This window comes from Excalfactoria chinensis, chromosome 1 (assembly GCF_039878825.1).
Source record: "Excalfactoria chinensis isolate bCotChi1 chromosome 1, bCotChi1.hap2, whole genome shotgun sequence".
NCBI classification, from domain to species: domain Eukaryota; kingdom Metazoa; phylum Chordata; class Aves; order Galliformes; family Phasianidae; genus Excalfactoria; species Excalfactoria chinensis.
The window spans coordinates 81,131,577-81,158,941 of record NC_092825.1 but is presented as its reverse complement, the minus strand read 5'-3'; the positions used below and the strand labels follow the sequence as shown (position 1 = coordinate 81,158,941).

Here is a 27,365-nt window from a genome sequence, read left to right as displayed (position 1 = left end):
AACAATACTTCTCTCCTTGGAGAGTATCTGGATTTCAGTGGGGTTTTGCCTTCAGAAAGGCTGAGATGAATTTCACGGATGCTACTATCACTTACATCATGCAAACTCTGCACAATCAAAAGCTTGACTTAAAAATAAAAAAGGAAGTATTTCCCCCTAGTCACAGATGCAGTGGATGTAAAGCAGTTATCTGCTTCTGTAGATAAACTCATCTACAAATCTACATAATGGGAAACGTTCCCAAGATTTTCCTAAAAGGAGAAAGGCTCCTTAGAAATCGTTTTGCTTTTCCTCCCTTTTCACCAGTGCCACGTGCCAGAATTCTCCTTGCTCATCAAACAACGCAGCCAACAAGGAGAGGACACTCAGATCTTCTCAGAGCAAACATTTCCTGGCTTTGATGTATTTCGTTAACCTTTCTTAAGCACTGTTAACACACGTCTACCAACCAGGTAAGACCATTTAACCCCTAAATCCCCTTGTATCCCTTGTGCTTCCTACACTGCAAGTAGATGTTAAAAAAAAACCAAACACCCAACAAATAGCAGAATAAGAAAGTCAAACACTACCCCCCCCACCTTCACCTTGCCTCAGCAAGATGAAAGACGTAGGAGAGAACTTTTCCTTCCCAACGGTGATAATTTTGAAACCTTCCGCCTGCAGGCAGGAAATGCTGTGTGGGCTCCATCTTCCTGTTCTCAGATCTATTATATCACTGGAACATGTTCAACTGATAATCTCAGCGGGCTCAACGCTTCTTCAAAATAAGGGTATTTTCTTCTAGCTGGGGCAAGAATTTGCTGGACAGCTTGTAGGCCTAGAGTGTCTTCCGCCTTGCATAACACACTGCAGGGAAGTGCCACGGAGCAGGCCCTCACCCAGCTCTCTCCCAATGCAGCTTTACAACAGTGGGCTGCAGTAGAAGACTTGAGTGGCCTCTCAACACCTCCCCAAGAGACCAAGATCTCTCTTCACAAAGAAGGGATGTGAATGAATCACCAGTACCTGGAGCACCACTCAGCTCGTCCAGCTCTTTTCCCATAGGTGTTGCTGCCTCACAAACCAGGGTAGCTCAAGTGCTCTGCACCCTGAAGCCATTATCAGACACTCATTATCAGCTGCAGACTCACCAGAGGTCAGCCCTAGGAGGAGGGCCATCCACTCATTCTAACTGCTGCTGCAAAAACAAAGTCCAAATGGGACAAGAAGCAGGAACCAAAGACCAGAATGGCAAAGTAACAAAGCCAAGCATAAGACGTGCAGCAGAACAGGAAGAAGAGTCATAATTTCAGTCAGAAATGAAAACATCTTCTTGTAGCAGTATTTGCTGGACAATAAGATGCTAGAAATAAATCTGTTGCCACAAAACCTACATTGCAAATGGTGGATATGAAGTCAGTGGGATTGGAAAACACACATTTATTAGACACGTTTTACAACAATAAAAGCATTTGTTTGTTATCTGAGTTCTTGGGTTTTTTAAACTAAATTGTTAAGACGGTATCTCCTTTCCTTACTTTTTTTGTGTTTCTTATCAAAGGCAGAAGACGCAGCAGAAGCAACTAATAATACAAACACAAAGGGCAAAAATGTTAAAGGTGAACCAGGACGGGAAGACAAGATTAGAAGGAAGAAACAACCACGACAGAAATATCTGCCTTGCCAGGACAGAATCTGAATCAATCTGACTCAGGAAAAAGGGCAAGTGGTTGTGGAAAATGTGACTCACTTGTCCCAGGGAATAAGAGAGAGGAGGAAGGATTGGAAAGAACTGAGCATAGAATAGCAAGGGAAAAAAAACATCAGCGCGTTCTGCTTATTCTGCTTTTTACTCAGGTACTTTTGTGATACCGCATACTTGGTGAGTCCCACCTTGAAGCTCTTCTGTGAGATCCTTCAGAGCAAGCTGCCATGCTGTGGTAGAGCAGCATTCATGCCATACCAAATCCCAATCATTGCAAACAAGCTGCAGCAGACATTCAAACAGAATGAGAAAGGAAGAAACCTGTATCAAGTTGAAACAAAAAGAAACCAGGCTCATGCAGATATGCAGAAGGCCCAAGCATGAAGACAGGAGGTAAAATACAATTGCCTACAAAGGCTGCTCTGAAAGTAAGGCTTCCTATGTTATTATGTTGGCCCACGACATCAGAGGTGGATGTTGGTGGTATGGCAGTAGAGGCTGAACCTTCCCAACAATATTCCCTTACATTTTGTTGCCACAAGACTGATGGTAGCAGACTGCAATCTGACAAAGTGGTGTATGATACAGAAATGAGTTCGAAGCAAAGGTGCATCACTGAATTCCTCCATGAGGAAAAAAAAGGCACTCACTGACATCCATAGACACTTGTTGAACATTGATAGAGACCAAACAGCAGATGTGAACTCTGAGGTGGTAGAGAGTGCATTTCAGCAGTGGGAACCAGTGGGTCACCTCCACCAGTGCGGATTTAGACAAGCATAGAATGCAGACTCCTGTTCATCACTGAAAAGAAATCAGAGCTAATGGCAGTGACTGCTGAAAAACAGTGTTGCACAGTTAAGAATTAGCTCTACCAAGCAATGTTATTGTGCTCTTTGTACCTGCTGTAGTCTCCATGGAAATAAATGGGAGGCATTACTTTTGGAGTGATCTACATAGAGTATCACAAAGTGGTGTTTGTACCATTCATTTTTAAGCCTTGGGAATTAGAAGATGAACGACTATCAATGGCAGATTTAAGAGAGCTTTCATTTGAGAGCCATCCCAGGCTCTCTTTCAGTGCCTCAAAATCCCCTTCTAGGCACATTCATTAATGATTCACTAATCTGTTAAACCCATCCCAGATGACACAGCTAAGACAGCGAGGCAGAACATACAGTACTTTCACTTGGGTTTAGTTACACACTCACTCTGCATGTAGGGCTCACAGAAAGCTATTCAAACACTGCTGAATTTCTAGCATCCTCCCACAAAACTTCTCTGCTCCACTCCAGGCAGAGAAGTTCCTATGCAATTCACTGGGACAGAATCAAAAAACAGACCAGATTATTTTACCCCAAAAGAGAAGTAGTAAAACAGGCAGTAAAGAAGGATAACATTTGAGACACAGCCCAGAAGCGAGCTAGGTAACCTAGTATGAGAGCTCAGATGTGTGAAAGGCAGCAGAATGAATATTTCAGGAGAGAGTTAAAGATTCAGATCTGGAGAGATAATAAAACATTTCCCTTATTTCAGAGCTTTTTGTACCGCAAGAAGGACAGCTGATGTGTCAGAAATTATGCAGTACTTTGCTAACTAAGGATACAGTAATAAACTATGGGATGAACACACGACAACCCATACTAACTGGATTGAGAACCCTAAGGTCTCACCTTCTTTGTTAGACCCAGTGTAGCACCACTGACTGGTAAGTGCTAGGCTCCAGCCTTATTGTCAGAAACTCAGGTTCCAGTCCCCTCTGTGCTAAGCACTTGCTTCACTTCAGGAAAGTCAGAGGCCTTCTCTTAATCACCACCAGCTCTGAATAGCACAGGGCACATGATGAAAGCCTGCTTGTATACTGCTCCTTATTCTATTCTATTCTTTGGGTTTGGTTTTAAAAGTTCCTCACCTCTGTTATTTATCATGTCTACAAACATTTGACAACCCAGTACACGTGACTGTATAAACAAACGACAAGCAAGAAGTTTTACAGCAATGCCTAGCAAACAATTTGTATTGCGTTACGGTCAGGGAGTTGAATAAGAAGCGCCTGAACAGCCTGCATGAGAAGAACTGTTCTTTTTCAGCACATTTGAAGAGCAATATATGTATTTCAGGGTTTTATATCCAAGGAGTGTCTCCACCCCTCACAATTACTAGTATTGCCTATGAAAACTGTGACGTGCCCAAATAACTTCCTCTCCTCAGTGCCACAGAAGATCCTTGCACGACATTCTTCCTTCCCCACAATCCTGTTATTTTTGCTTCCCCTTTTTTCCAATCCCTTGTTCCCCTTTCTTCTCTAAGCATGCCTGATCTCACAACACGCTAAAAAGCATCTTACGCTTTGCAGCCCCCTCTGATCCTTTTTTGGTTGGATGAGCAGATGGAACACAACAGCAGCATGTTTCACACGGAGAAACAAGAACAGCAACTTAGATAACTCCACAGGACATCGCTTCAGACACTGCTTTCTTCTGGGGCCAGCATGAAATGAGAGGGGGGACAGAAAAGCAGAAAACATTTTGCAATTCTGCCTCAGTATATTCACTTCTGTGCGCCCGGTATTTGTAGTTGGGGGATTTTTTCCAAGTCAAACAGGGTACTGTAGGCAGCGCACCCTGCTTCACTTGCTTCCCAGTAGTGAATCCTGGCTGCAGTGTAACCCCAGGGCAACCCAATTGCAGTCCCCCACCTCCTCCATTCTGGCTCTCAAGCCACAACAGGGCAAGCACAACTTATGTCCTAACATGGCAGCGTGCATGTACCCAGACTACAGGATTTTGTCCATTACTTAAAATAATGAAGTGACTAAAGGATTTTCTATTGGCCAGCTGGGTTTCCAAAGCCCTCAGAGAAAGAAGCCTACATTATATACAAAGTTTTCTTGTATGTCAGGACTGACACACTGACAACAGGAAACAATGTGTTTCAGTACTAGGACTGGTGCCAGGCTTGAGCCACTTACACAGATCACACCCCTCCAAATATACATACATCATCTGAACAAATAAAGTGATTTTTATCTATGTACTGTTGTATAAAACTTCTACCCAATACGCAACACGTAATGTAGTAATAAGGTAAAACTAAGGGAAATATGACACATTTCTAAAGGAACCATAAAAAGAAGGAAAGTTATGCAATGCGAGGGCAAACAAGATAAACTGATACCAAATCAGATCAAACACGTTTGGTGCACAAGCTTGCCCATTTTAATAGGAACTTTTTAATCTTTGAGGTTTTTCTTTTGGCTATTTGAATGGCTTTTCCAATATCGTCAGGCAATAATACATTACAGCCTTCTCTGTACTGTAAGCATTTCAGTATCACCCATGTAATAGAAAAAAAACCAAACACCTGTAAAAACACGTTCTTATTTTGAACACAGAGAGACCTCCACTGCCACCAAGAGCTTTCTGAGCAGTCTAAATGTATAGCATGAACTAAGTATGAAGGAGTGATCTGGACTTATTAAGTATGAGCTTTGTAAGTTAAATAAGCATTTTGTGACAGACATTTTTTGCTGTTACTTCACCGTGAGTGGAAAGAAGTTTTAACTCATGCTTCTGGAAAAATAAAAAAGCAAAGAGAAATCCAATGCTCTTACCCTTACCAGCACACAGCTTCAGACATTTGTGTTTGTCACGTATGCATGGAAGCAACACCTACAGTACCCAAAAAGTCGTGCTGTTCCTTCTAGTATGCAACATTCCTTTCTCCAAATGCTTACCGTTAACAAGTAAGGATACTGAAACTCAAACCAGTATTGTTCAAAGTGAAAGTGCAGTGGTGTTGCAAACAGGAAAAAAACAAACAACTGAAATTGAGGTTATGACAACAACTGACTTTTGTCCTCTCTCTCACCAAGAGCTCACAGTAGAAAATCACTGGGTAGCAGTCTAATCTGTAAAACGAAGATTCCTTGCTTTACAAATTGCTCTGATATCTTCTGATGAGCACCATAAAGAGTACTTTTCACTGATATTTCAGAAGAAATAAGTTAACAAGGTAAAGAAAACTTCTGTACTGAAAGATTAATAGTCAAAATGCTCGGGGTTGGGAACAGAAATATCCAAAATAGCGCATTTTCTTCCCTTCAACTGAATGGAATGGAAAGAAAAACAGCTTTGAAAAACCTCATGAAAGAAATTTCTACATGTAAATGAAGACTCTCCACTGACAACTACAAAACTCCTTTCGAGTTCCACTTCATATTAAGTAACTTGAAAAATAACCAACCTCTTAAGTCCTCATTAAAATCCATTTAGAAGCTTAAAGGTTTAAAGAAAGTGATTTAAAAATATTTTATTGCTTCTGATTATGTTACTATATACAGTACATACACAACTGGTGAAACAGGTAGCAAAGGGAGAATAGAGACGAAAATGAGCTTACAGTCAAACCGAATGACAAAAGCATTCTGCCCTCAGTCTTCATCTTTCAACATCAGTAATTCCTCAATATCTCCCTTTCTTCTCCCTGTCTATTCCAGAGTACAAAGAAATAAACCATCAGTCCTCAGCCCACATTAACAGGCAATTTTCCTCAAGTTCGTGATCTACATGTTAAAAAATTAAAAAGAAAAATTAATCTGGAAGGCAGAGGTTCTATCAGGAGGTGATTAGACATCTTTCCTAATAGCAATCCAGCTCTCTTGCTTCCGATTGTCATAACATTCAAGCTTCCTACCTCTCTGTTTTTTGATGGCTAACAGTTGAAGAGCAATAGTGAACAGTAGAACATTCAGAGAAGAAACGTGCCGGCACAATGCTTTCACACATGATATGGCATTTTGAGAAACAACAAACAGTCCACAAATTAAGTGGTTTCCTTCAAAGTAAAAGTTTGAAGCCTTATTCTCATTAACGTTATTTGAATAGATTTCTTATTCAGGATAAAAGCTTTATACTCTACCCGTTTTAAAAATGCACCTAGAGAAGATGAAAAGTCATTCTGCATTGTGGTGGTTTACCTTCCCAGGACTGAACTGGTGTGGTCTCTTAGTAGCAGAGAATGAATCGCTATTAACATATTCAAGTACGAAACACTTACTTAAAGCTAATATATGCCACAGACACTAAGGGAGGCAGTTGTCAGTAGCAACTGGCAAACTGGACATCCTGACTTCTGATCTGAAAAGGTAAGATTAAATGCTATTTGGCTGTATGCAACTCCTACAGAGATTTTTACATTTTCTCAGATTGTTAAGCTTATTCAGGGATGCTGTTGACTTTTACAAGCGAAAAGCTCTTAAAACAGTTTTCCTGTAGATAGCAGCATAAGCTCCCTTTAGTTTCCAGCAACAAGAGCACAATCTCCCCATACATGGCAACCACCCTGGCAGAGAGCAGAACACTTCTGATACAATGACATTTCAGTTACTGCACTCTGCGACCTGCCCATCTGTTCAATTTTTACCTCCTCAGTTTGCTCACAAATAATTGACTCATATTCTCTTTAAGCATTATGCACTTCTTCAGAAGCACTCTACTACGTGTGCCTTGACACGTTTCTCAATACAGCCATTGGTAAAGACCAACTTTGGCTCGAGTGGGAACAGAAAAAAAACAACACTGAACACTTTCCTACTCTGCAATTTCAGAGCTGAATTTAATCAGAATGTTCAAAGTGCTACTTATTAAAACTATAGGCAGGTTCAATCAAACTAGCAGCATTTAAAACAGTTCCAGGAGGCCCAAGAGCCACCCATTTCCACACTGGCAAAACAGCAGTAACCAAACACCTGTATGAAGGCCAGTCCTGTGTGTGTTTGATTTGGGGACAGGATTTATTAGTTTTCTGTCTTCACTTCATTCAACAGCTTCACTGTTGCCAGTGTAAGTAATAAAACTGCACAACATAGAAGGAAAGGAGGACATCAGCACACAGCCTTGATACTAGCTTGTGCCAGACTTCTACTACCTGTACAGATTGTTTTTAAGTGTATTCAAGTAACTTGGCTTCTGACACAACATATTATGTATGTATAAAAGTTCATAACAGAAGCCCAGCTTTGCAAGAGCATAATGGAACATGTTTATCTAACAATGGCAAGTAAAATGATTTCATTAGGAAATGCCTCAAGCAGGCAAGCTTACAGTTTTCACATGCACAAATTGCCTGAGACAGTGCCCTCACTGCGGTCAACATACACACGTTGCTTGGTTACAGATGAATCAAGAAAGCGACAGTATCAAAACTCAGAAGAGATTCAGTAGTATAGGAAAATCAATTAAATTACTGGCTATTTGCATTATTAAGCAGCAATCTGTAAATACCAAGAGTGCCTAATTAGTGTGCTTAACTAAATTTTAGCCAACTCTTGATGACTTAATACTACAGACATTGTGATTAAGCTTCCTTGAGTGATAGTAGCAGCTTTAGGACACACACTTAACATTCCTGGTTAAGACTTTGAAAAAAGAATAGGCATTGTGCTTCTCTGACCAACACAGGACTGCAGGGGATGCTCCTTCAACTCTGAGTTGAGAGAGTTTGGGAGAAAGACTGCTCCCAGATAATTCTTTCACTACATCTTCCCCAGGTCTCAGCAGATTCCACACTATATGGACTAAACATACAGTGCAGATGACTAGTAAAGCTAATAACCCACTTATTACCCAATTGAATCTTGTCATTTTAAGGTGCTTGCTAATAATCTGAGATAATTAAGATCCTAAGGAATCAACCTCATAGGAAGATATGGCCTGAACAGTTAACTCTTCTCCGCTATCCCTCACAGCTACTAGAATGATGGCCAGCCTGCTTATACTGAATGCAGACATGATAAACAGAGTTCTCCCATGCCATCCATCATAAACTTAGTAGCTCCAGCAAAGACCAACTTTAACTGAACTACAGCAAAAGATGACACAGGAATGCCTATGTGTGTTAAATTTGCAAAGGGCACACATAAGATAGAAATGTGTCTATTTGATTCCTAACAATTACTTCTTTTGGGTGCAAGTCATGTGGCAAGTAATGAGCCAGAGACATCTCCCAAGCATCCACAAAGTGCACAGCAATTCCTGAGAACATTTTCCTCATGACAGAATCAAGCTGAAGGGAATACCAATCACTGTTAAAGAGGCTCACTTCTGGCCCAAGCTCCTGAACGTTTGCAGTTCTGATGACAATTAAAGTCTTGGGGCTGCGGTCCAGCAGTTGAATAACTGCCCTCCGAATGTTCCTCAGCCTCCTGATATACACTTCCAAAGGGAAAGTGCTGAAGTGGGACCATATAGTTATGGCTATCACAGTGTTTCTCCCCCCAACAATGCCATTCAGTTCATTAGCAATGTAGCGCAGTTCACTTGTAAAGACTGTGGTAAAGCGGATGGGTGGTCCATGACAGCGGAATTTCAGTAGGATATTGTGCTTCTGATCCACAGACATAAAAGGGCCCACATTCCTAGGACTCCCCAGATTAAATTCCACCAGATCTGAAAACCCAAAAGCACACATTAGTTCAAGACAGAAAAAGACACAAAACTATTCAACAGGACAATAGGATCACAGGGCAACAGTAGCAGTGAACATGTACGCAGTTCTAAGAATCCTAAAGTGAAACAAAAGATAAGCATTATCATAGAACAGCCTTGGTTGAGAGGGACCTTGAAGATCATCAAGCTTCAACCCTCTTGCTGTTGGCATGGTTGCTACCCACTAGATCATGCTGCCCAGGGCCCTACCTAACCTGGCCTTGAACACCTCCAGGGATGAGGCATCAGCAGTCTCTCCGGGCAGCCTGTGTCCACGTTTCACCACAAATACACAAATAGGTTAATTCATACACAAATACCACAGTATTGCAGGCCCTGCAAGTAAAAATCTTCCTCCTAATATCTAAGCTAAGTCTTCCCTCTTCCTCTTTAAAACCATTCCCCCTTGTCTATCACTATCTACTTGCGTATAAATTTGGTCTCGCTTCCGCTTATAAGTTCCACTTAAGTACTGGCAGGCCACAATGACATCTCCTGATACAGTCTTCTCCTCCCCACACTGAACAAACCCAGATCCCTCCATCTTTCTTCACAGGAGAAGAGCACTAGCCTTCTAATTATCTTTGTGTCCTGTCTCTGCATCCACTCCAACAGCTCCACAGGCATACTGGCTACATATTTCAAAATGGAGTTTATGAGCATTGCAAAAGAGCACAGTTTACCTTCATAAATGTTCATAGATCATAAATGTTCATAGACCATAAAATCATAAAGGCTTCATAAATGTTAGTGCTTTTTCCAAATTTCCAAAACTATTTTTTTCCTCTGGCAGAAAAACAAAACAAAACAAATTCTCCAAATAGATCTCTTATTTTACTAATAGGCCTCTTCATTGGTTATTTTAATTGGTTAACGTGAAGGAGTCTCAGCTTCCATTTCACAGTACCCAACTGCCTTAGAGTTGGGATGAAGGAAGGATACCAAATTGGCTACTGAAATTCTGTTATTTAAGGAAAAGGTGAAATAAGGAAAATGGAAGCAGGAGCTGAAGACCAAATTCATCTGCTTCTGCAAGTCATTTTGCTACTTCACTTCATTCCAAAATACTACCAGCAAAGCCTAACTCACGCAATCCTCCACGGTTTAGGTATGCCCCCTCGTGGCCGCATAATAACTCACAGTAGCAACAATGTCCTTAATTAGTGAAACATTTTATAATGACAATTTGGTAGACGGACAACTTGAGGCCCTTTTTCTCCTAAAGCCCAGAAGTTTCTCAAGTTCCCCCAAACATTTAAATGATTGCCTTTCTATCAGCACTTGTGATGACGTTTTGCTTTTCCTCTCCCTTTTCTTTTGATGTTACTATTCAGTAAAATCAACTCTGTATCTGAGATGAGAAAAATAAAGAATTGCCAACAACTTCAAAGTAAAAATCAATTTAAAAGAAAAATAATGACAACCTGGAACAGTTGCAGTCAGATACTCAAACCACTGCCTCATTGTAGAGTCTCCAAACATGTGGATTACTTTTCCTTGCAAGCACTTGCTTATGTCGTCTGACTTGTTAAAATGATAAATCCAGTGTGTTGTCGGCCTCCAAAGGTCTTCATAGTAATATCCAGAAGGGAGAACTGTGGGATCTTCAGCCCTGTCCATAATGCTAGAATCTGGAAGGAAAAAAAAAACAAAAAACACCTCTCTGAAATTAACATATAACAAACACACCTCCTATCACTTTAATGGACATATATACATTCTAAAGGGAAGTAGCTGAATGTACAACATAGACTAAAAAGCTCAATGCATCTCAAGTCTGTAAGCCCAAATATTTTCCCCACTATTCCTGCATCAAAACCTACTCCACATGACTACTTGTAACTTTAAAGTTTTATTTTAAACTTAACTACTTTTTAAACTTATTTTGAAGTACTTCTAAGTTAAACTGTATCTGATGATGATAAAGAAGGCCTCGCTATGCCTCCTCTGCCAACACACATCTGCAATCTGCCAAAGTACAGCTCCCCCCTCTAGCGGCCAGCCTGCCAACAGGAAGGGATGGCAGCCGTTGCGCTCTGCAGGAGGAGCGCCTCCCACTGCAGCAGCGGACACCAGCCCTAAGGTGACAACATGCAAGAGACAACTTGATACCAGCTGTATTTGCTTAATGTAAATCCATCTACGGAACAACCTGCACACTGACACTAGTACAGGCCCTACCACAGATGCTGTAAGAAGGAAATCTGAATTATGAGGACTATAAAACCAGGAAGTGCCAGCATTAAAGCTATAGCCAAAAAAATTTCATGTGCCTTTAAGAATATATGAATTATGTTAAAGTTTAATTCTATGGGTTTCATACTTTCTGCTGTCTAACTTCTTATTACACTGTCTGGCATAGGTTGCCCCCTGAGGAGTAATTTGAGGACAGCAGGGATGTTCTGATCCTTTGGACTCTTTGTCTGGCAGAAGTTAGATGCTATGTTGAAAACTGGGGCCAGTGATTACAGGAAAAGCTGCAATCTCAAGGTTACATCAGTCAAACATTGCCTTATTTCTCATAGCATCCAGTGTGATACTAGCACATTGAACTTCCATGAGGTCATTAAGTACAGGTTCTTCTTTTACCACATATCTGTTCTAATGCTTAAGGCCTGGAAATGGGCTGACTCACAGCCCATTTTGCAAAGAAACCCATAGCCACAGCCTGAATAGAGAAGCTGTCAGTGGCAGTGAACTAAGCAAGCACAGAGCTGCTCCTTGGCACCAAAGCCAGCTAGCAGCACAGAAGAGCCATAACCATCTATTAAAAAACACTTATACCCACCTTGGCATGGAGACTACTGGTCCCTTCCCTGTCATAGCTTGCAGCTGTTTGGGACCCACTCATGGCTAAAACCATGCCAAGGCCCATTCTAACTATGAAAAAGTAGAGGCAGTGGAGTTCTAGTGCTCAGAAACGTCCTCTGCTAGATATTTCATTATAACACAGCAGCAGCTAAACTCCCCAGAGATTCACTGATTCCAACAAACTCCACAGGCATCTTTAAACACCCACCCCCAATAGTCATGTTTGGTCTTGCTATTCCTATACGATATTCTGTGATTTACATCAATAGATTTTAGCCCCCTTAGACTTTATAGGAATGTTCACAGAATACGAAGTCTATAATCTTGAGAACTATAGAAAAATCCATTAGAAACTGTTATATTTGGATAAGTTCTTAAATAATATGTAGCAAATAAGGCAACAGGACCAATGAACAAAGAGGGGGGGGAAAAAGAAATCAACTAACAACGCTGACTAATCTAAATCATATTAAATAGGACTCCTACAAAGGAAAAGGCCACCATGTGGCCATAAAACTAAAGAGAAACTCATGTGAATTCACAACTTAAATTCTTTTGTTTTTTAAGTTTTTTTTTTTTTTAAAGAGTTTAAATCTTATACTGAACCTTTTTAATTGATTATTAGACTAGACATATAAATAGGATGTTCTGAAAGTAATGCCTATTTATTCCCATGAAAACTACAACAGATACAGCTACAAAACACATTTCAGCATGCTCATTACCATTAGCTATGCATTTTTGTCAGTGCTGAATAAGTATGCATGCCACACTCATAAAGCTCTATACCAGATGAAGTGGCCCACTACTGCTGTAATACATCACCCACACAGCCTCCCTGCACCCACATCCACTGTTTGGTCTCTAGAAATGTTCTGCAAGCACCGATGGAGGTCAATGGGTGCCATTTTTTCCACATGGAAGAATTCAGTGATACAGCTTTGCTTCATCTGCACTCCCATGTCAGATGCCATTCTGTCAGACTGCCCTTCTGCTGCCATCTGTCACACAGCAACAACATGTAAAGGAATGTTGGTGGGAAGATTCAGCCTCTACTGCCATCCCACCAACATCTGCCTCTGACATCATGGGCCAACATAACGAAATGGGAGGTATTACTCTCTGAGCAGCCCTTGTACATACATGAAGTGAGACATGAGAATAAGCTGTGAACTCACACCTAACACCAGCTTTTCAAGCCTATGTACAGTACCATACTTGTTTTGCTCCAGAATTCAAAGAGTCATTACTCCTGGGATTTTATGGAAGAAGGGAAAAGCTCCGATCTGAGCAGTTACAAACCAAGAATAGAAATAGAAGCTTATAGTTCAGAAAAAAAAATGAAATTTCAAAAATAAACTTTATCTACATTTACCTCCCAAAGAAAGGAATGCACAAAACCAAAGACAACAAAACAAGGAATGTAAGCGGGTATGAATCCTAAATCATACATCCATCATCTCTATTCCAGAGTATAAGATTTACTTGTTCAGAGACTGGTTCCTGTTAGAAGGAATTTCCCCGAGGAAATTGTGCCACTCCTATCAACCCTTTCCAACCTATCATTAAACCTCAGGAAATAAAAACACACTTTGATCATCTACCTCCTGCAAAAATGGTGAGATAATCAAATCTCAAACAGTTTCCACAAGAAAATGTTTTAAAAATTAAACAACAGAAGACATCACATCTAAGGGGTCTGGAGACAGAAGGGGGAAAAAGTGCTGCTGGCCCGATAGCATCTTTTTATTTTTAAATACAGAGAATGGCAGAACTAAAAAGCAGCAGCACTGCAGGCTGCTTTCTTTTATGATTTAATTGCTCAGGTCAGAAACTCTACCTTTAATATCTCCTACAGCTTATTAAAAATAAAAATGGAGAGATCTCAATTAAGAAGTAATATTTTTACGCAGCATACTTAGAGGTATTAAAAGCGTGCAGGTGAATTTGAATTAGTGTTTCAGTTTAACTAAACACAGATTATGTTTTCTGTGCTTAAACATGATACAGAAAAATTAGGTTCTGGTCTACAACCTTAGGTTATGACATGGTAACACCAGTGATGCTAATAATGAAATGCAAGTTATCTGATACCTTGTGTGGGAAACTGTTGATCACAGCCTGAAGCTCTGATTGACCACCTGAGGCAAGCAATGAGTCAGCTACAGGAGCACATGAAGGTAATTCAGCTGTGCTATTGGAAGGGGTGAAGCCTGGTTTCGCCTCTCCTAGATCCCCTTTAAGACCACAACTAAGGCAGGATCACTTTCTCTGGAGATTGTTCCTTTGTGGAGTTTACTGTGAGCCTTCAATACTGGTGAGCATTTCCATTTATTATAGGTTATCTTTGCATCACGATAATGTTTCTTAACCAAACACCTGTTTAGCCTCTGTTTACTTATTGATTATACATACCTATTACATACGCTTCTCAGAAAAACAAGTGTATGAAACTTAAAAACCACCTCATGGGTAGTTTTGCTAGATTAACTCATTTGCTAAGCAGTTAACTTTAGACATTTTATATCTCTAAGTAAACACTTGAAGAAAACACCATTTTTTTTTTCCCTAGAAGTTCCATTTACACGTCTTTTTAGATAAGTTTGCTGTTAGTAACGCTCAAGAGCTTCTATCTTCAACACAAAATAGACTTAAGACTATTTCTACTCCATGTGATGAAAACTAACGAACTCTCTAGTACCTGATGCTTCTTGCTCTTTTTATTAAAATATGAAATAAAAAGAAGAATTTAATAAAATTCACTATACCTGTAAATGCCTTGGGCTTTACAATCACTGAGTCAGGTCCGCTGGAACGTATTGGCATTTTGATGTTCACACCACTTGAACAAAAATTAAAATAGTTATGTGACGTTACCTTCAAGTTTTACAGCCCTATAGATTGCTTTTTGTAATCCACTTCACGTAAGAACACAAAGCTCCACAACAAGAATCTTTTTCCTTAGGTTGACTCCATATAGCTGAATAGATTATTCAATTTCCTTAAGACCACTATCACTGTTTTCAGTCAGAATTCAAGATTTAAGAGCACAAGGACTCAAATCCTGTGCATATTCTTACTTGCACAAGCCTAGATAAAACCATCAAGCTATGAGGAGTCTGTTATATGCTTTGGGGGATTAACAACAAAGACTGAAGGTTCCCAGTTTGGGACATATGGACCTCTGCCATAAGGCAAACTACTTGAGAGGACACGTTGCTGCATCAACTCTTCCAACTTTGTTCCATCTCAGTAACTGCTTACCTCAAGAGGAGGTGGCTGTTCTTTCAGCCTCCATAATGCTACATTCCTGCTTCACAGAACACACAAGATCTCTAGCAGTCCAGCACTATCATCACCTGCAATTTTGGCTCTACACTATGCTGCCAGTGGTGATGCAGCATCAGTCAATATCCAACCAGTCTCAGAGATCTTCAGCAAGACAGCAGTTTGCTCAATATGTGGAGGCAAAGCCCACACACCCCCTACATACAAAAAGCCCTCAGAAGAGCTTGTTTGTGGACAGCTGAATAAACCCAGTAGGGCTCTGTGATTGAACCCTATTGGTGAATTATAAGAGATTCCCACCCTTAGAGGAGGTGTAAGTCTTCAGGAACAGGTGCTTGATGCAAGTTGTTATTTTCTTCCCCTTCATCCTAAAGTTTTTCTTAAAAAGTAAATACATAATTAAAAAAAAAAAAAAAAGACTGAGTACATATAAAGTCAATGACATACATACGTTTGGAAAAAGAGGCTTTCCTCGTGCATCAGAAGGCCTTTTTGATATCCACCCTTGGCATGGTTGATTCGGCTGGCACAGGACAGTTTCCGTGGCTTGTAACAGAACCACGGTTCACCACTGTAGGGATCCGTGAAGTTACAGACTGGAAGATCTCCAGGCAAGCATACATTGCACTCAGTAGTTTCTGAATACCTCCCAGACTTGAATGAGCTTTTAAAATAAACTCTGTCAGGCCTTTCTTCTCGTAAACGCAGGAGGACTTGGACCGCTTCACTTGGATGGACAAGAGTCACAGATACTCTCACCTCTCCTGGCCAAAGTAATGTGAAAAAGATTTTGTAAAGGCCATTATGGAAATCTACAATCCTTCCTATTGCTCCAGCTTTCAGCAGAGGAGAGTGGATTCGTGCCTGTAGATAGTCTCCGCCGTGCTGCTTAGGTTTTCCTTGGAAATCCCTCACGCGAACAACCACCTCTAACTGGTCTCCCACCTTGAACGACTTGCTGAGCTTCGTAATCACAAAGTCACTGTGTACCGGATCAGTGCTTTGTAAAAAACCAATTTTGCCCTCAGGGGGTTTTGGCCATTGTAGTGCAGCAAGCAGTGATTCCTGTTCTGCTCGTTCTCTTTTGGACAAAATCTGCTGATCATAACCGCAGTAAGACTTCCTGGTAGATTTAGTTGTCTGTGACAGAGAAGGCTGGTCATTGCTCTCTGTTATCCAATTTGATCCTGAAACTGTGTAGTCATCCAGGTGCTGAAAGGGGGGAGGGGGGGGGGAAATAATGAGTACAAGAAACTGTGTGATTAAATGAAACACAATGAAAAACAGATGGTGTTTTAGGGAACAATCCAATTGGGAGTTTGCTCTGCACAGCTTTGAAGCAGCCATTTTACACTGACCAAATTAAGCAACTTTAATAGAATACACAAATTGATTCCCTTGACTGTGAGATGTCTAAAGAAGCAGTTGTACAACCTATGATTACCCAATTGGCTACTTTATCCTGCCCTGGCAAAGAGACTTTTACATAAGGCATGCTCAGTATTTTCTGTGGTAACATTTTGGTTATTAGCATATTCTGTATCAACAATATTAAAAAATACAGGAAGTCATACAATTAAATAGAAAAGTACCTCATATTTCATATTCTTACCGTAATTAGATTCTGGTCAAAGCACTATGCTGATTTTGGCTGGGATGGAGGTAATTTTCTACACAGCAGCTTAAATAGAGCTGTGTTTTGGATTTATCATGAAAGAAGTGTTGATAAAACATCAGTGGTTCAGTTGTTGCTGCGTATCACTTACAGGGTGAAAAGGCGTTGACACAAGTATTACCTTGTGTACATACTAAGTAGCTCCCCCACGTTATGTAGTGTATTCATGTATTCAAATTAAATAAAAATAATTTTGTTTATATTTCTTTCCATAAAAAAAGGAAAACCTCGCAAGAAATAGAAACTTACAGGTTTTGAAGGCCACTGTTAGAAGTTGGTTTTGATCAGCTTAGAATGAGAGGATAATGAGCACATTAATATACATCTGTTCTATACCACAATTTTCTGTTACCATTAAGGGTAATTCAGATTTATCTCTGTTTTCCATTGGATCAGGTAAAAATGTGAACATGTCTCCACACATTACTATTTCTTAATCCAGTAAACTTCAGGCAAAGCTGAGAATGAATCTCAAGCACAGTTCAACCTTGAATCTTGCCCATATACATTGTTAAATTAAGCCATGTTTCTTCTTTTGGATGCCTTCGCTACTTCCTTTCTTCTGCTCATATGTATACATGGCACAAAAAGCATTGCATGGTGAGATTTTTCTTTTTTTAAGTTAGTTATATACTTGAGCATATCCAACATGCTGGAAAGTACGCCTGAGTTTGCAAAAGCATTTAAGAATCTTCCTAAGGAGGAATGTGGGGGAGAACAGGGGTGTTTGTAAAACTCTCAAATTCAGTGGAGATCCTCATGGGGAAGTTTCTTCTTTTAACTTGATTCATCAAAAGAATGTGGGCCAGGGGAGTTAGATGGGGGAAAAAAAAGATAAAAAGCATAGACATCCTTTCAAATGAAGGGCAGAAATGCAGCTACCTAAGAAAGCCTTAAGAACAGGCTTATCACTGTTTTAACCTTTCAGTTTTAACCTACTCCTTCTGTCAGAGATTCACTTGTGCAGATACTGGCTGAGGTAGCTAGCCTTCCTGAAGTATCTCCAAAGAAATATCTATATGATTCAGCAGAATAGGGCAGGCAGAACACTAAGCCAATTGAAGTTCACAAAACAAAGTTGAGAATATAGCTCAATATTTCTAAAACAGTATACCTAAGCAGCCTTTTTAGCACAGCGCCAAGCAAAAGCACTTCACCTGCATGCAGCTAAGTTCCCGGACAAGAGCTGTCACCTCAACCCCAGGTCATGATGAAGCAGAATTGACCACACCACAAATATTTTCTCAATCAACCTATTCAAGGGAAAGGTGAAAAACAAAACAAACCACACCCTCTCTCTCCACATCATGAAAGACCATTCTTCCTGAAACAGCCTCGTTCATCTTTACAGACTACTTCCAAGCCCAGATAAGACCATACATTATTGCAAAATTATAAGAATGGGGGCAAAAGTATGCTACAACACATGTGGTATTCACAGGAAAAAAAACATTACAGAGATTAGCTCTTCAAGTTAATGCAGAAAAAGCTTCAGAGTTAATTCATATACGGAAGATCCTTGACTGGAATTTCCAAACCGTCTTCCTTTCTGAAGAAGTTCCCTGGCTCCTTCCCAAAACAAGCGTTCAAATTCTCCTGCCCCTACAACTAGACAATGCTTGCCCTTTGAATTGATAGATAAGGTTGTCCCAGCACCACTCCCCATCCACACCTCTTCCTGGAGTCTAGGGGTCTACAACTCTCCCCAGTATCCAGTCCATTCAGAAGCCTACCATGCAGGACAGTGGGCTCTATGATCAGCAGTGAAAAACAACAACAACAAAGAAAAAAGAAAATCTAGTTTCTCATAACAGTCAAAAATAATAATCTTGAAACACTTTTCAGGAATCCCCTCCCTCTCTTATAACAGATAATTTTAGTTTCCAATGTAATCTCCATATTAAATAACACTTGTCCTGCTTTATTTCCACATATACTCCACACAAAAATGTCTTGATTGTGCATGCAATTCCTAGCATTTGTTTATTTGCTCCTTTCTAAAGATAATTCTAAAGGGCTGAAACTTCAGCATAGGAAGTTCCACACGAATGTGCGCAAGAACTTCTTTACAGTGAGGGTGATGGAGCACTGGAACAGGCTGCCCAGGGAGGTGGTGGAGTCTCCTTCTCTGGAGATATTCAAGACCCGCCTGGACGCCTACCTGTGTGACCTGGTGTAGGGAGCCTGCTTTGGCAGGGGGGTTGGACTCGATGATCTCTAGAGGTCCCTTCCAACCCCTACAATTCTGTGATTCTGTGATAATCAGAACCCAGATGTGACCACTAAGTAATTTAATGGATGTCTACCAAGTAAAGCAGGCAGGACAGACTGGATTACGCATGAATTAACCACAAACGAGTCCGTGGGCTTTTCCTGATGCATGACAGCTATGCCATAAGCAAATAAAAATGGCAGCTGTATTTTCAGCTTCTAGCATCCCTGCTACCAACTAAGTGAAAATATGGTGTAATGTATAACATTGCAACCCCAGAGATGCAATCACGCTCTCAAAGATATGTCCCTGCCCATAGCAAAGGAGTAAGAATAGATGATCTTTAGAGATGCCTTTCAAATGAAACCTGTGACGTTCTAGAAGGATTACTGGTGGCTTCATTAGATCTGCCGCAAACACTCGTTCTCAGTTAATATTCAACAATACAAATGGTTGATACACAAAAGAGGCTGAATATTTCAGCTGCTGCTGAAAAGGTAGATCTTCAACTATATTTCAAAGTCCAATATGATCCATGAGTTGTAACTGTTAGATTTATGACAACTGCTCCAGATATACTACACCAGACTGTTTACATTTCTACATTAGGTTAGGAAACATCACTGAAGATTCCCAAATGACAGGCATGGGAGTAAAAAAGTAGTTCAAGTTTACCCAGCAGAATCTTAATTCATACAGCTGATAATAATTGAGACCGAATACCAGCTACTGAATGACCAGTCACCTTATTTGCAGCCATTTTACACTCCAAATACTTTAGCCCTCATATCCACCTACAACAAGCACAGGATCAGCTCTGTCTTTACTGTCTCACAGCACTGAGTATGTGCTAAATAAATACAAACGTCAAAGCCAGCTCTAAAAAGCCACCACCTGACACACAACTGTTCCAGCAATAAACTTGATGAGATGACTCAGTATTCTTCTGCAAGGATCTGCAATTTAGCAGCAACACCACCACAAATATATATATATATATATGTGTGTGTGTGTGTGTGTATGTATATATATATATATATATATATCAGCTTTGTCACATAATTAATTTGTTCTTTTTGTCTGCTGGTGAGAGATGGACAGTTGGATCTTAGAGGTCTTTTCCAACCTTGGTGATTCTATCATTCATCCTGACTTATGAATGTTTCCAAGCAGCTACTCGCTCTTACTGCAAGGACTTCTGCTGTTTTGCACCATTTGCCCTGAATCTGGCACCTGCAGTTTTCAATTTCATGTCTCCATTTGCAGTGGAACAGGCAATGAACATTTGTTTGGTTGTTATTTTTCCTATGCTACATGTTACTTTATGCCTCAGACATCTTCCTCCCCCTAATCTGAATCTCCTTCAAGCCAACAATGTATTTTTAGGCATAAGAAGGGATCGCTTTACTTGGGCAACACTAGCCAGTAAGTGAAAGACTTTGTAAGTGGGATACATGCAACTTAAGCATGTAACACATTTATCAGCTAACATGCATGAAAAACAATCAGGATTTACTGTTAGGCTACGCATTTGCTCACCTGTCAAAAATGCTATAATGGAAAGTCTGGGCAAGCAGACAGCCACAGGAAAGGGTCAGCCTCCAAGGCTCCCTGCAATGGATTCTCAGTGATGTCATTTAACTTGACTTCAGTAAGACTCCCATAATATTTTCATAGACAAACTGATGAAGTACAGACTACATAAATGCAAATTACTCTGGACTGAAAACTGACTGATCTGCCGTTGTGATCAACAGCATAAAGTCCACCTGCAGAAACGGAATTAGGGATTCTGGTAGATAGCAAACTGATCAGGTGAAAACTCTTTGTTTTGCTGCAATGTGTTAACAAAAACATACCCAGTGAACTGAGGTAAGTACTAATTCCCCTTCAGCTCAGCCAAGGTAAAGCCATATCTAAAGCACTATACCTGGTTTTTGCACATCTACTCCCACAGTTAAGCTGAAGAGATCAGCTGAGAACCCCTAAGATGACTAAGGGTTTGGAATACGAGACATACCAGAAGACATTAAAAGAAGCAGATTTTCAAAAGTCTGGAGAAAACCAAGAAGGGATTAAACTAGGTTTGGGGTTTCTTTTACTAGCCAAAGGAGAGTTAGAAATTGGAGTCAGAACCATACAGTAAAAGGAAAAGAGGTAACTTCCACATGCACATAACAGCAATGTTCTTCTCTACATATGGCAATGGAAGGCCGCCCAGACAGGCTGTAGAATGCGTCCTTGCTGAAGGGCATCAAAATTCAACTCAGAACATAGTGAGCAATCTGAAGTAACTTTCGAGTTAGCCCTCTGATTGTTGAAGACCTCCATACACACTTTCTGCTCTGATTTTTTCCACGATTCCAACCATCCGTACCATCTCCACTTACCTCTAACTGAAAAAAGTTATGGACCAGCACCACAACAGCCAGTACTGCCATAAGAAGGCAGAAGATTTGCAATCTGAATGAGTCACGCCACATTGTCCATTCACGTCTTTTCCTCCCATGTTAGATGCTGCCATGATTTCCATTCATCACAAACACGAAGGTCATTTCGTCTCAGTAGTGCACACTTCCACTTCACTCCTACAAATGCATTTACAAGAAATATATAAAGCGCCCAGAAAATTACCTGAAGTAGAGTTGAACTCAGAAAGTATATAAATAGTGGAACTCTTCACTACAACAACTGGTTCAACAGACTTGATAAGTCTATAGTGCTGTTCAGATTGCCACAAAAATCTGACTATCTATAATTCTAATGGGTATATCAAGGCAAAAAATATTACAAAAGCAACTTCACCTGTATTTGACAGAGAAAAATAAAAAGAAGAACACGAGATTTCCTTCTGGCAACTAAGAAAACAACCACCCTATTTATCTATTAGGCCACGCTGTCACCATCCAGCCACTGTAAGCCCAAGAATTTTAGCAGGATCTTGTGGTTTTAGGCATCAACACATTTACCTGATTGGTGACTCCAACAAGTTGTTATCAAGGACTGAGGTCGGAAGCAAGTCTCTGTGAGTAAGACAAAAGGTATGTCAAGCAAAAGGCTGAGGGAGGGAGGCAAACAGCTGTAACATCTAGCAGTTCAAGACGAGATGTATAACAGTGCTGGGTACACTAAAATAGAGCGAAAACTTCAGAATTCATCCAGATATTGGACCACATCCTCTCTGATTTTTATCGTTCCTTTTATGTAATGTATTTTCACAAAGATCTAATGATTAAAAAAAAAAAAACCTTCTTGAAAAATGCAGGATTGTTTTTATGAAATACAGAATGTAATAGTCATGCTTATATAAAGCTTGAGATATAATGTTAATTAACATTATTAACTTTAATGTTTCTTCGATACTGCTTGATAGCTGATAAACAACTGTGATACAGAACCACAGACTTAACAACTGTTGATAAACTGTTCTCACAACTTAATGCTTTCTCAAGTTTGAACTTTAGTTTTTCTTCTTTCTGAACGGGATAATTTCAAGGCAGCGATTTTGCAAGTTAAATGGGTTTCTCCTTACAGAAGGAGAAGCTCTGAACTTGGAAACACAACAGATGGCAAGCAGAGGCAGTCAAAAGAACGCAGTTCCTTCAGATCCAATATTCTCAACACAGCATTACTCATACAAATATCTACCAACTGCAACAACATCAAACGATTAGATAAACTTCACACAATTTCCTATAGTTTAGCTGAAAAGCTGCAGTATTTATTCAGACTGTATGAAGTACATAGCAAAAACTTAAATGTAATAACATACTGAATATCACAATTACCTAATTAAATATTTCACTAGATGAGCATAGACTAGAATCCTGAAATATACTACTGGATAACCAGGACAGTCTCGAAATAGATTGTACATGGAATTGCTTTATAAGGATTATATGGATTATAACTGCAGTTGCTTTGCAGAGAATTACAGAGAATATATCTCTGACTGACAAACAAGCATCAAAAGAGCAAAGCATCCATTAAAATAAAAGCACAAAACTGACCAAATGCAACAAGAAAAGCAGACTTAATGGAATAGCTCTCTGTTAATATAAAGTATTGAGTTTGGATAATACACAAGATAGGCTTTTAAGCTATCCTCCACGAATTTCCTAGACTGTTTTCCCTCTGCTGTATTTTATTTCCAGAAGACATCTGGGAAGCAGCAGTCCCCCATGAGAATAAGGACTAGATAGAGCGAGACTTCTCCTTACTGCGCACAGAACAGTTTACCTACCTCTTCATCCTGGTTGGGTAACAGAACCCCACTTTAATATCAGCCTTACTGGCTTTTTCCTGGACTGATACCAATATACACTCAAGCCTTTCATCATTACTGCCAAGCTCCACGTAGACAAGGCGTGACCTAACTTAAAGGTCTACCCCATCTCCTCTCCTGCCTCTCTTCCCTAAAAAGCATGTAACCATCAACTCCAGGCAAGTGAGTACCTCACCATGTCTCACTGATGCCAATCACACAGCCCAGAGACATCGAACCTTCAGTTTCTCTTGTTTCTTTCCTGCATTGTGAGCATTTGTGTAGAGGTACTCAAGCTGTGCCCCTAATAAAATCATTCTATTGCATGAATTAACTGGAATTGCTCTGTCCTGCTCTTCAGGTGCACTCCTAGAGACCTCTGATCCCTTTCCCGGTACTGAACAAGTAATTCTTCAGTGGACTGAGGCTCCCCTCCTCTGCTAGTTGTAATTTAAAAGCTCTCTCCATCTGCTTGGCAAGCCTGTAACTGAAGATCCTCTTCTCATACATGTTTCATAGCTCTCTTGCTAGAAAACAAATTTTGCTCAAAATACTACATCTCTGTAAAAGTCACACACTCCAAAACAAGCAATAGCACGTTTTAGAGCTTTCTTTAGCAAAGGCCTCAACACTTACTTCCAGCTTCGTCATCTGTGAAGAACAGATCTAGCTCATCTTTTATATAACACAAGCCATCACAGCAAGACAAAAAGCTTTAAATTCTTCCTCTATCCTTGAAGTGTTCTCTGAAGCCATTCATCTAAAAGGTAGAAAATATCCTTAGAAAAAATAAAGAGGAAAGGAAGATGAAGTAATATTATATGCATAGATGCGTGCATATAGTACAATACCAAAAAGGAAGGAAGTGACCTCATTGAGTCTAACCCTCTGCTAAAGCAGATTCCCTACAGCAGGTCACTCAGGTAGGTCTTGAATACCTCCAGAGAAAGCAACTCCTCCACCTCTCTGGGCAGTCTGTGCTAGTGGCCCATCACTCTGACAATGAAGATTTTCCTCATATTTATATACAATGCCCTGTTGTAAAGCTGTAACACAACGGAAAGTGCAGCAACGACAGCAGAGTAGCAAAGCCCTAGGCTTCAGCAAGTGAGAGCTTACTCAAATGCAGCAACCATGGGCACAGAAATAAAGGAAAGAGGCTACTTACCTTCAGAAGGCCTCAGGCACACAGGGATCTCCAACAAGATACCCTTACCACCACTACCGGTTCTTAAATGAGATTTGGGAAGGGGTGGATCCTGACTCCACCCTCTCTGGTCAAACATGTTTAACTGACCTATGCCCCAGTCTGTGCCCAGTGACCCTTGTCCTGTCACCGCTTTGCAAAGAACCTGAATCCAACCATTTTAATCTTAACACTTCAGATATTTATGAAGAGTGATGAAAACCCCTCTGCCTTCCCTTCTCCAGATCAAACAGTCCCACGTCTCCAAGCCTTTTCTCATTTGGGAAATGCTCCAGGCCCCTTTTATGTATGTATGTGTGTGTATATAAATAACATAAAGCATGTGTGTATGCACAGTATTTTCTTCCAGCAAAGTCTCTTATGGTTTGCTTCCAAAAGTAAACAAAACGTGACAAGCAGTTAAGATTTTTTAAATGATATATATATATATATATATTCCTATAGCAAATCAGGGATTTTATTTTTTATTAAGTATTTCACTTCAGTCCTATACTTACCTTTCTGCTCATTAAGTATTACTCCTGTCAACTTTGCACCACTTCACGTTATTATATACATCGCTTTGTCCCAGGCTATAAAAAAAAAGAAAACACATGAAATTAGTGACGCATTTTACGACCAGCCTTCGAGTTGTCTGACGCCCATTTACAGCCCTACCTTTCTTTAAACCACTACCACCTCCACGCCCAAGTACCTGTGAGCGAATAGGGCCGCTGAAGCGCATATCAGCACAGCCACCCCAAAGAACTGCGGTGCACATCCCTGAGACACACGGATCTAATTCTGGCGGTAGCTCTCCTATGCTAGGCACACAGTTGCTGCAGCCACAGCAGAAGAGAGGCGCAGCCGTTTCTCCTAGCCGAGGTTGCTCCCCGGACAGCAGCGCTGACAGCACTGACATTTAGAGGTCACCACAAGGCATTGCCAGGAGCTCGCTTCGCTGCAGCTTACTGCAACTCCTCCAGCCTGATAAACACGCTCTGTCACAGTATGGATCCACACACGGGGGGGGTGGAAGGGGGGGGAAGAGAGCAGGCAAGAGGCGCTGCCGCCCGCAATGCAAACAGTCATTCCCCTATTAAAACGCCCTCTTTTACCTCATTCCTCCAACCCGCAGCACACCTCGGCTCGGAGCGGCCCACCCAGTAGCGGGTGCAGCCCGGGAGGCCGCGGGCGAAGCCGAGCAGCTCCGCGCCTGCAGGAAGCGCCCGCCTTCCTTCCCTCAGCCGCCGCCGCTGAGACAAAAAGCGAGCGACGCGCGGGAGGCAGCGGGCGCTGCGGGGCTCTCCTCCGCTACAGCGCCTCGACACCGACCCGGCCCCCCGCACCCGCTTCCTCTGCCGGAGTTTCCCTTCCCCACGTAGCTCCGCCGCCGCAGGCCTAACCGCGGTCCCGGCTCCACCCGCCGGCCACTCACCGTGAAGCCGGCCGCTCCCCCGGGCCAGGAGACGACAGCTCCCTCTTCCCCAGCCCGGAGGCGGCACGCCGTGCATCTGCCGAACCGGTCCGCTGCTGCCATGGCACCACCTCCAGGGCCCGCCATCCTCGGCCCCGCCCGCCGCCAGTGCGTGCCGCTCGGCCCGGACCGCCCACAGCCATCACGCCGAGGGGGCCGGTGCTGGGTCTGGTCTTGTTCAGTATCCTCATCAGCCACCTGCGTGGATGGATGGGGTCCACCCTCTGCAAGTGTGCTGGTGATACCTGGGAGGAGTGGCTGACACACCAGAAAGAAGGCTGTGCTGCCATTCAACAAGATCTGGACAGACTGGAGAGTTGGGCAGTGAGGAAGCTGATGAGGTTTCACAAAAGCAAAGTGATCCTCCCCCTCTCTTCTGCTCCGGTGAGGCCACATCTGGAGTACTGTGTCAATTTCTAGGCTCTCCGGTTCAAAAAAGGCAAAGATATCCTAGAGAGAGTCCAGTAGAGAGTAACCAAGATGATAAGGGGCCTGGAGCATCTCCTATACAAAGAAAGGCTGAAACAGGCTGCCCAGATTGTGAAGTCTCCTCCTCTGGAGATTGCAAGATGTGCCTGGATGCCTACCTGTGTGACCTGCTGTAGGGAACTTACTTTAATGGGGGATTTGGGCTAGGTGATCTTTAGAGGTCCCTTCCAACCCCTACAATTCTGATTCTGTGATGAAGCTGGGGAGGTAGGAGACCAGCTGCAGGAGCTGCGCTAGAGACATGTGTAGCAGCAGAGCACCGAGGGCAACTGGGCAATAAGCTGTGCTCAAGGCAGGAGTTGGGGTCACACACATAGACAACACTGAGCCTAATGCTCTGCATCAGAACTGTATGCTCATGCTGACAAGCATGCTCAGTCTGACAAGACATCTGCAGTTGGGTTTGCCACCCTAATCACTGTGCACATGGGGGAATACCTCTGTCCAAAACATTCACATGCTAGCTACTGCACTCTTTTCAGCATTCTTGAAACTGTGTCACAATAGGAAGCACAGCTGTGTAATTTTCACTGCTCATAGGTTGTGTTCAGCTAGTGTACCAAAATGTGTAACATTATTTGCCAGCACTTGAGTCAGCGGCACACTATGCCTCAAGTCCCTGTTTCAGTGAGTATAAATTCAGTACCCTACCACACACCGTCCTTAGCACAGTGGCCTACTAGATGCCTCAGTGTACCAAGTCATGAATGCTAACACTTACCTTGCCATTGTTATTTTGCAATTCTGAGCATTCTGTCTGTGAAAGAGCCCTCCAATTGTAAGACAATGACT

At 41.5% G+C, this 27,365-nt stretch overlaps 1 protein-coding gene across 5 annotated transcripts; it reads right to left on the bottom strand.

The window, feature by feature from the left end:
• Positions 1-5,980: 5,980 nt before the first annotated feature.
• Positions 5,981-26,194, bottom strand: NXPE3 (neurexophilin and PC-esterase domain family member 3). Of its 5 annotated transcripts, none has more exons than XM_072343343.1 (9): positions 26,046-26,194; positions 25,126-25,200; positions 24,058-24,200; positions 22,127-22,180; positions 21,548-21,745; positions 15,722-16,482; positions 14,751-14,824; positions 10,596-10,802; positions 5,981-9,132 (listed from the first exon to the last, which is right to left on the bottom strand). In XM_072343343.1, the coding sequence occupies exons 5-9, from the start codon at positions 21,638-21,640 to the stop codon at positions 8,582-8,584; spliced, it is 1,686 nt and encodes a 561-aa protein (XP_072199444.1). In that variant the 5' UTR covers positions 21,641-21,745; positions 22,127-22,180; positions 24,058-24,200; positions 25,126-25,200; positions 26,046-26,194; the 3' UTR covers positions 5,981-8,581. The 5 variants fall into 5 exon arrangements, with proteins under 5 accessions (XP_072199444.1, XP_072199427.1, XP_072199454.1 ...); XM_072343326.1 differs by having other exon boundaries at positions 24,058-24,181; XM_072343353.1 differs by lacking the exon at positions 26,046-26,194 and adding an exon at positions 25,726-25,870 and having other exon boundaries at positions 24,058-24,181.
• Positions 26,195-27,365: the final 1,171 nt, after the last annotated feature.

Bases quoted from the DNA above. Each gene is read 5' to 3' on its own strand.
- NXPE3 (XM_072343343.1), bottom strand. From the start codon at position 21,640: ATGTGGCGTGACTCATTCAGATTGCAAATCTTCTGCCTTCTTATGGCA. The intron at 16,483-21,547 runs GTAAGTGGAGAT...CCCCCCTTTCAG, and splicing joins ATAACTTTTTTCAGTTAGAG to CACCTGGATGACTACACAGT. The intron at 14,825-15,721 runs GTATGTATGTCA...TTTTTGTTCAAG, and splicing joins GAAAGCCTCTTTTTCCAAAC to TGGTGTGAACATCAAAATGC.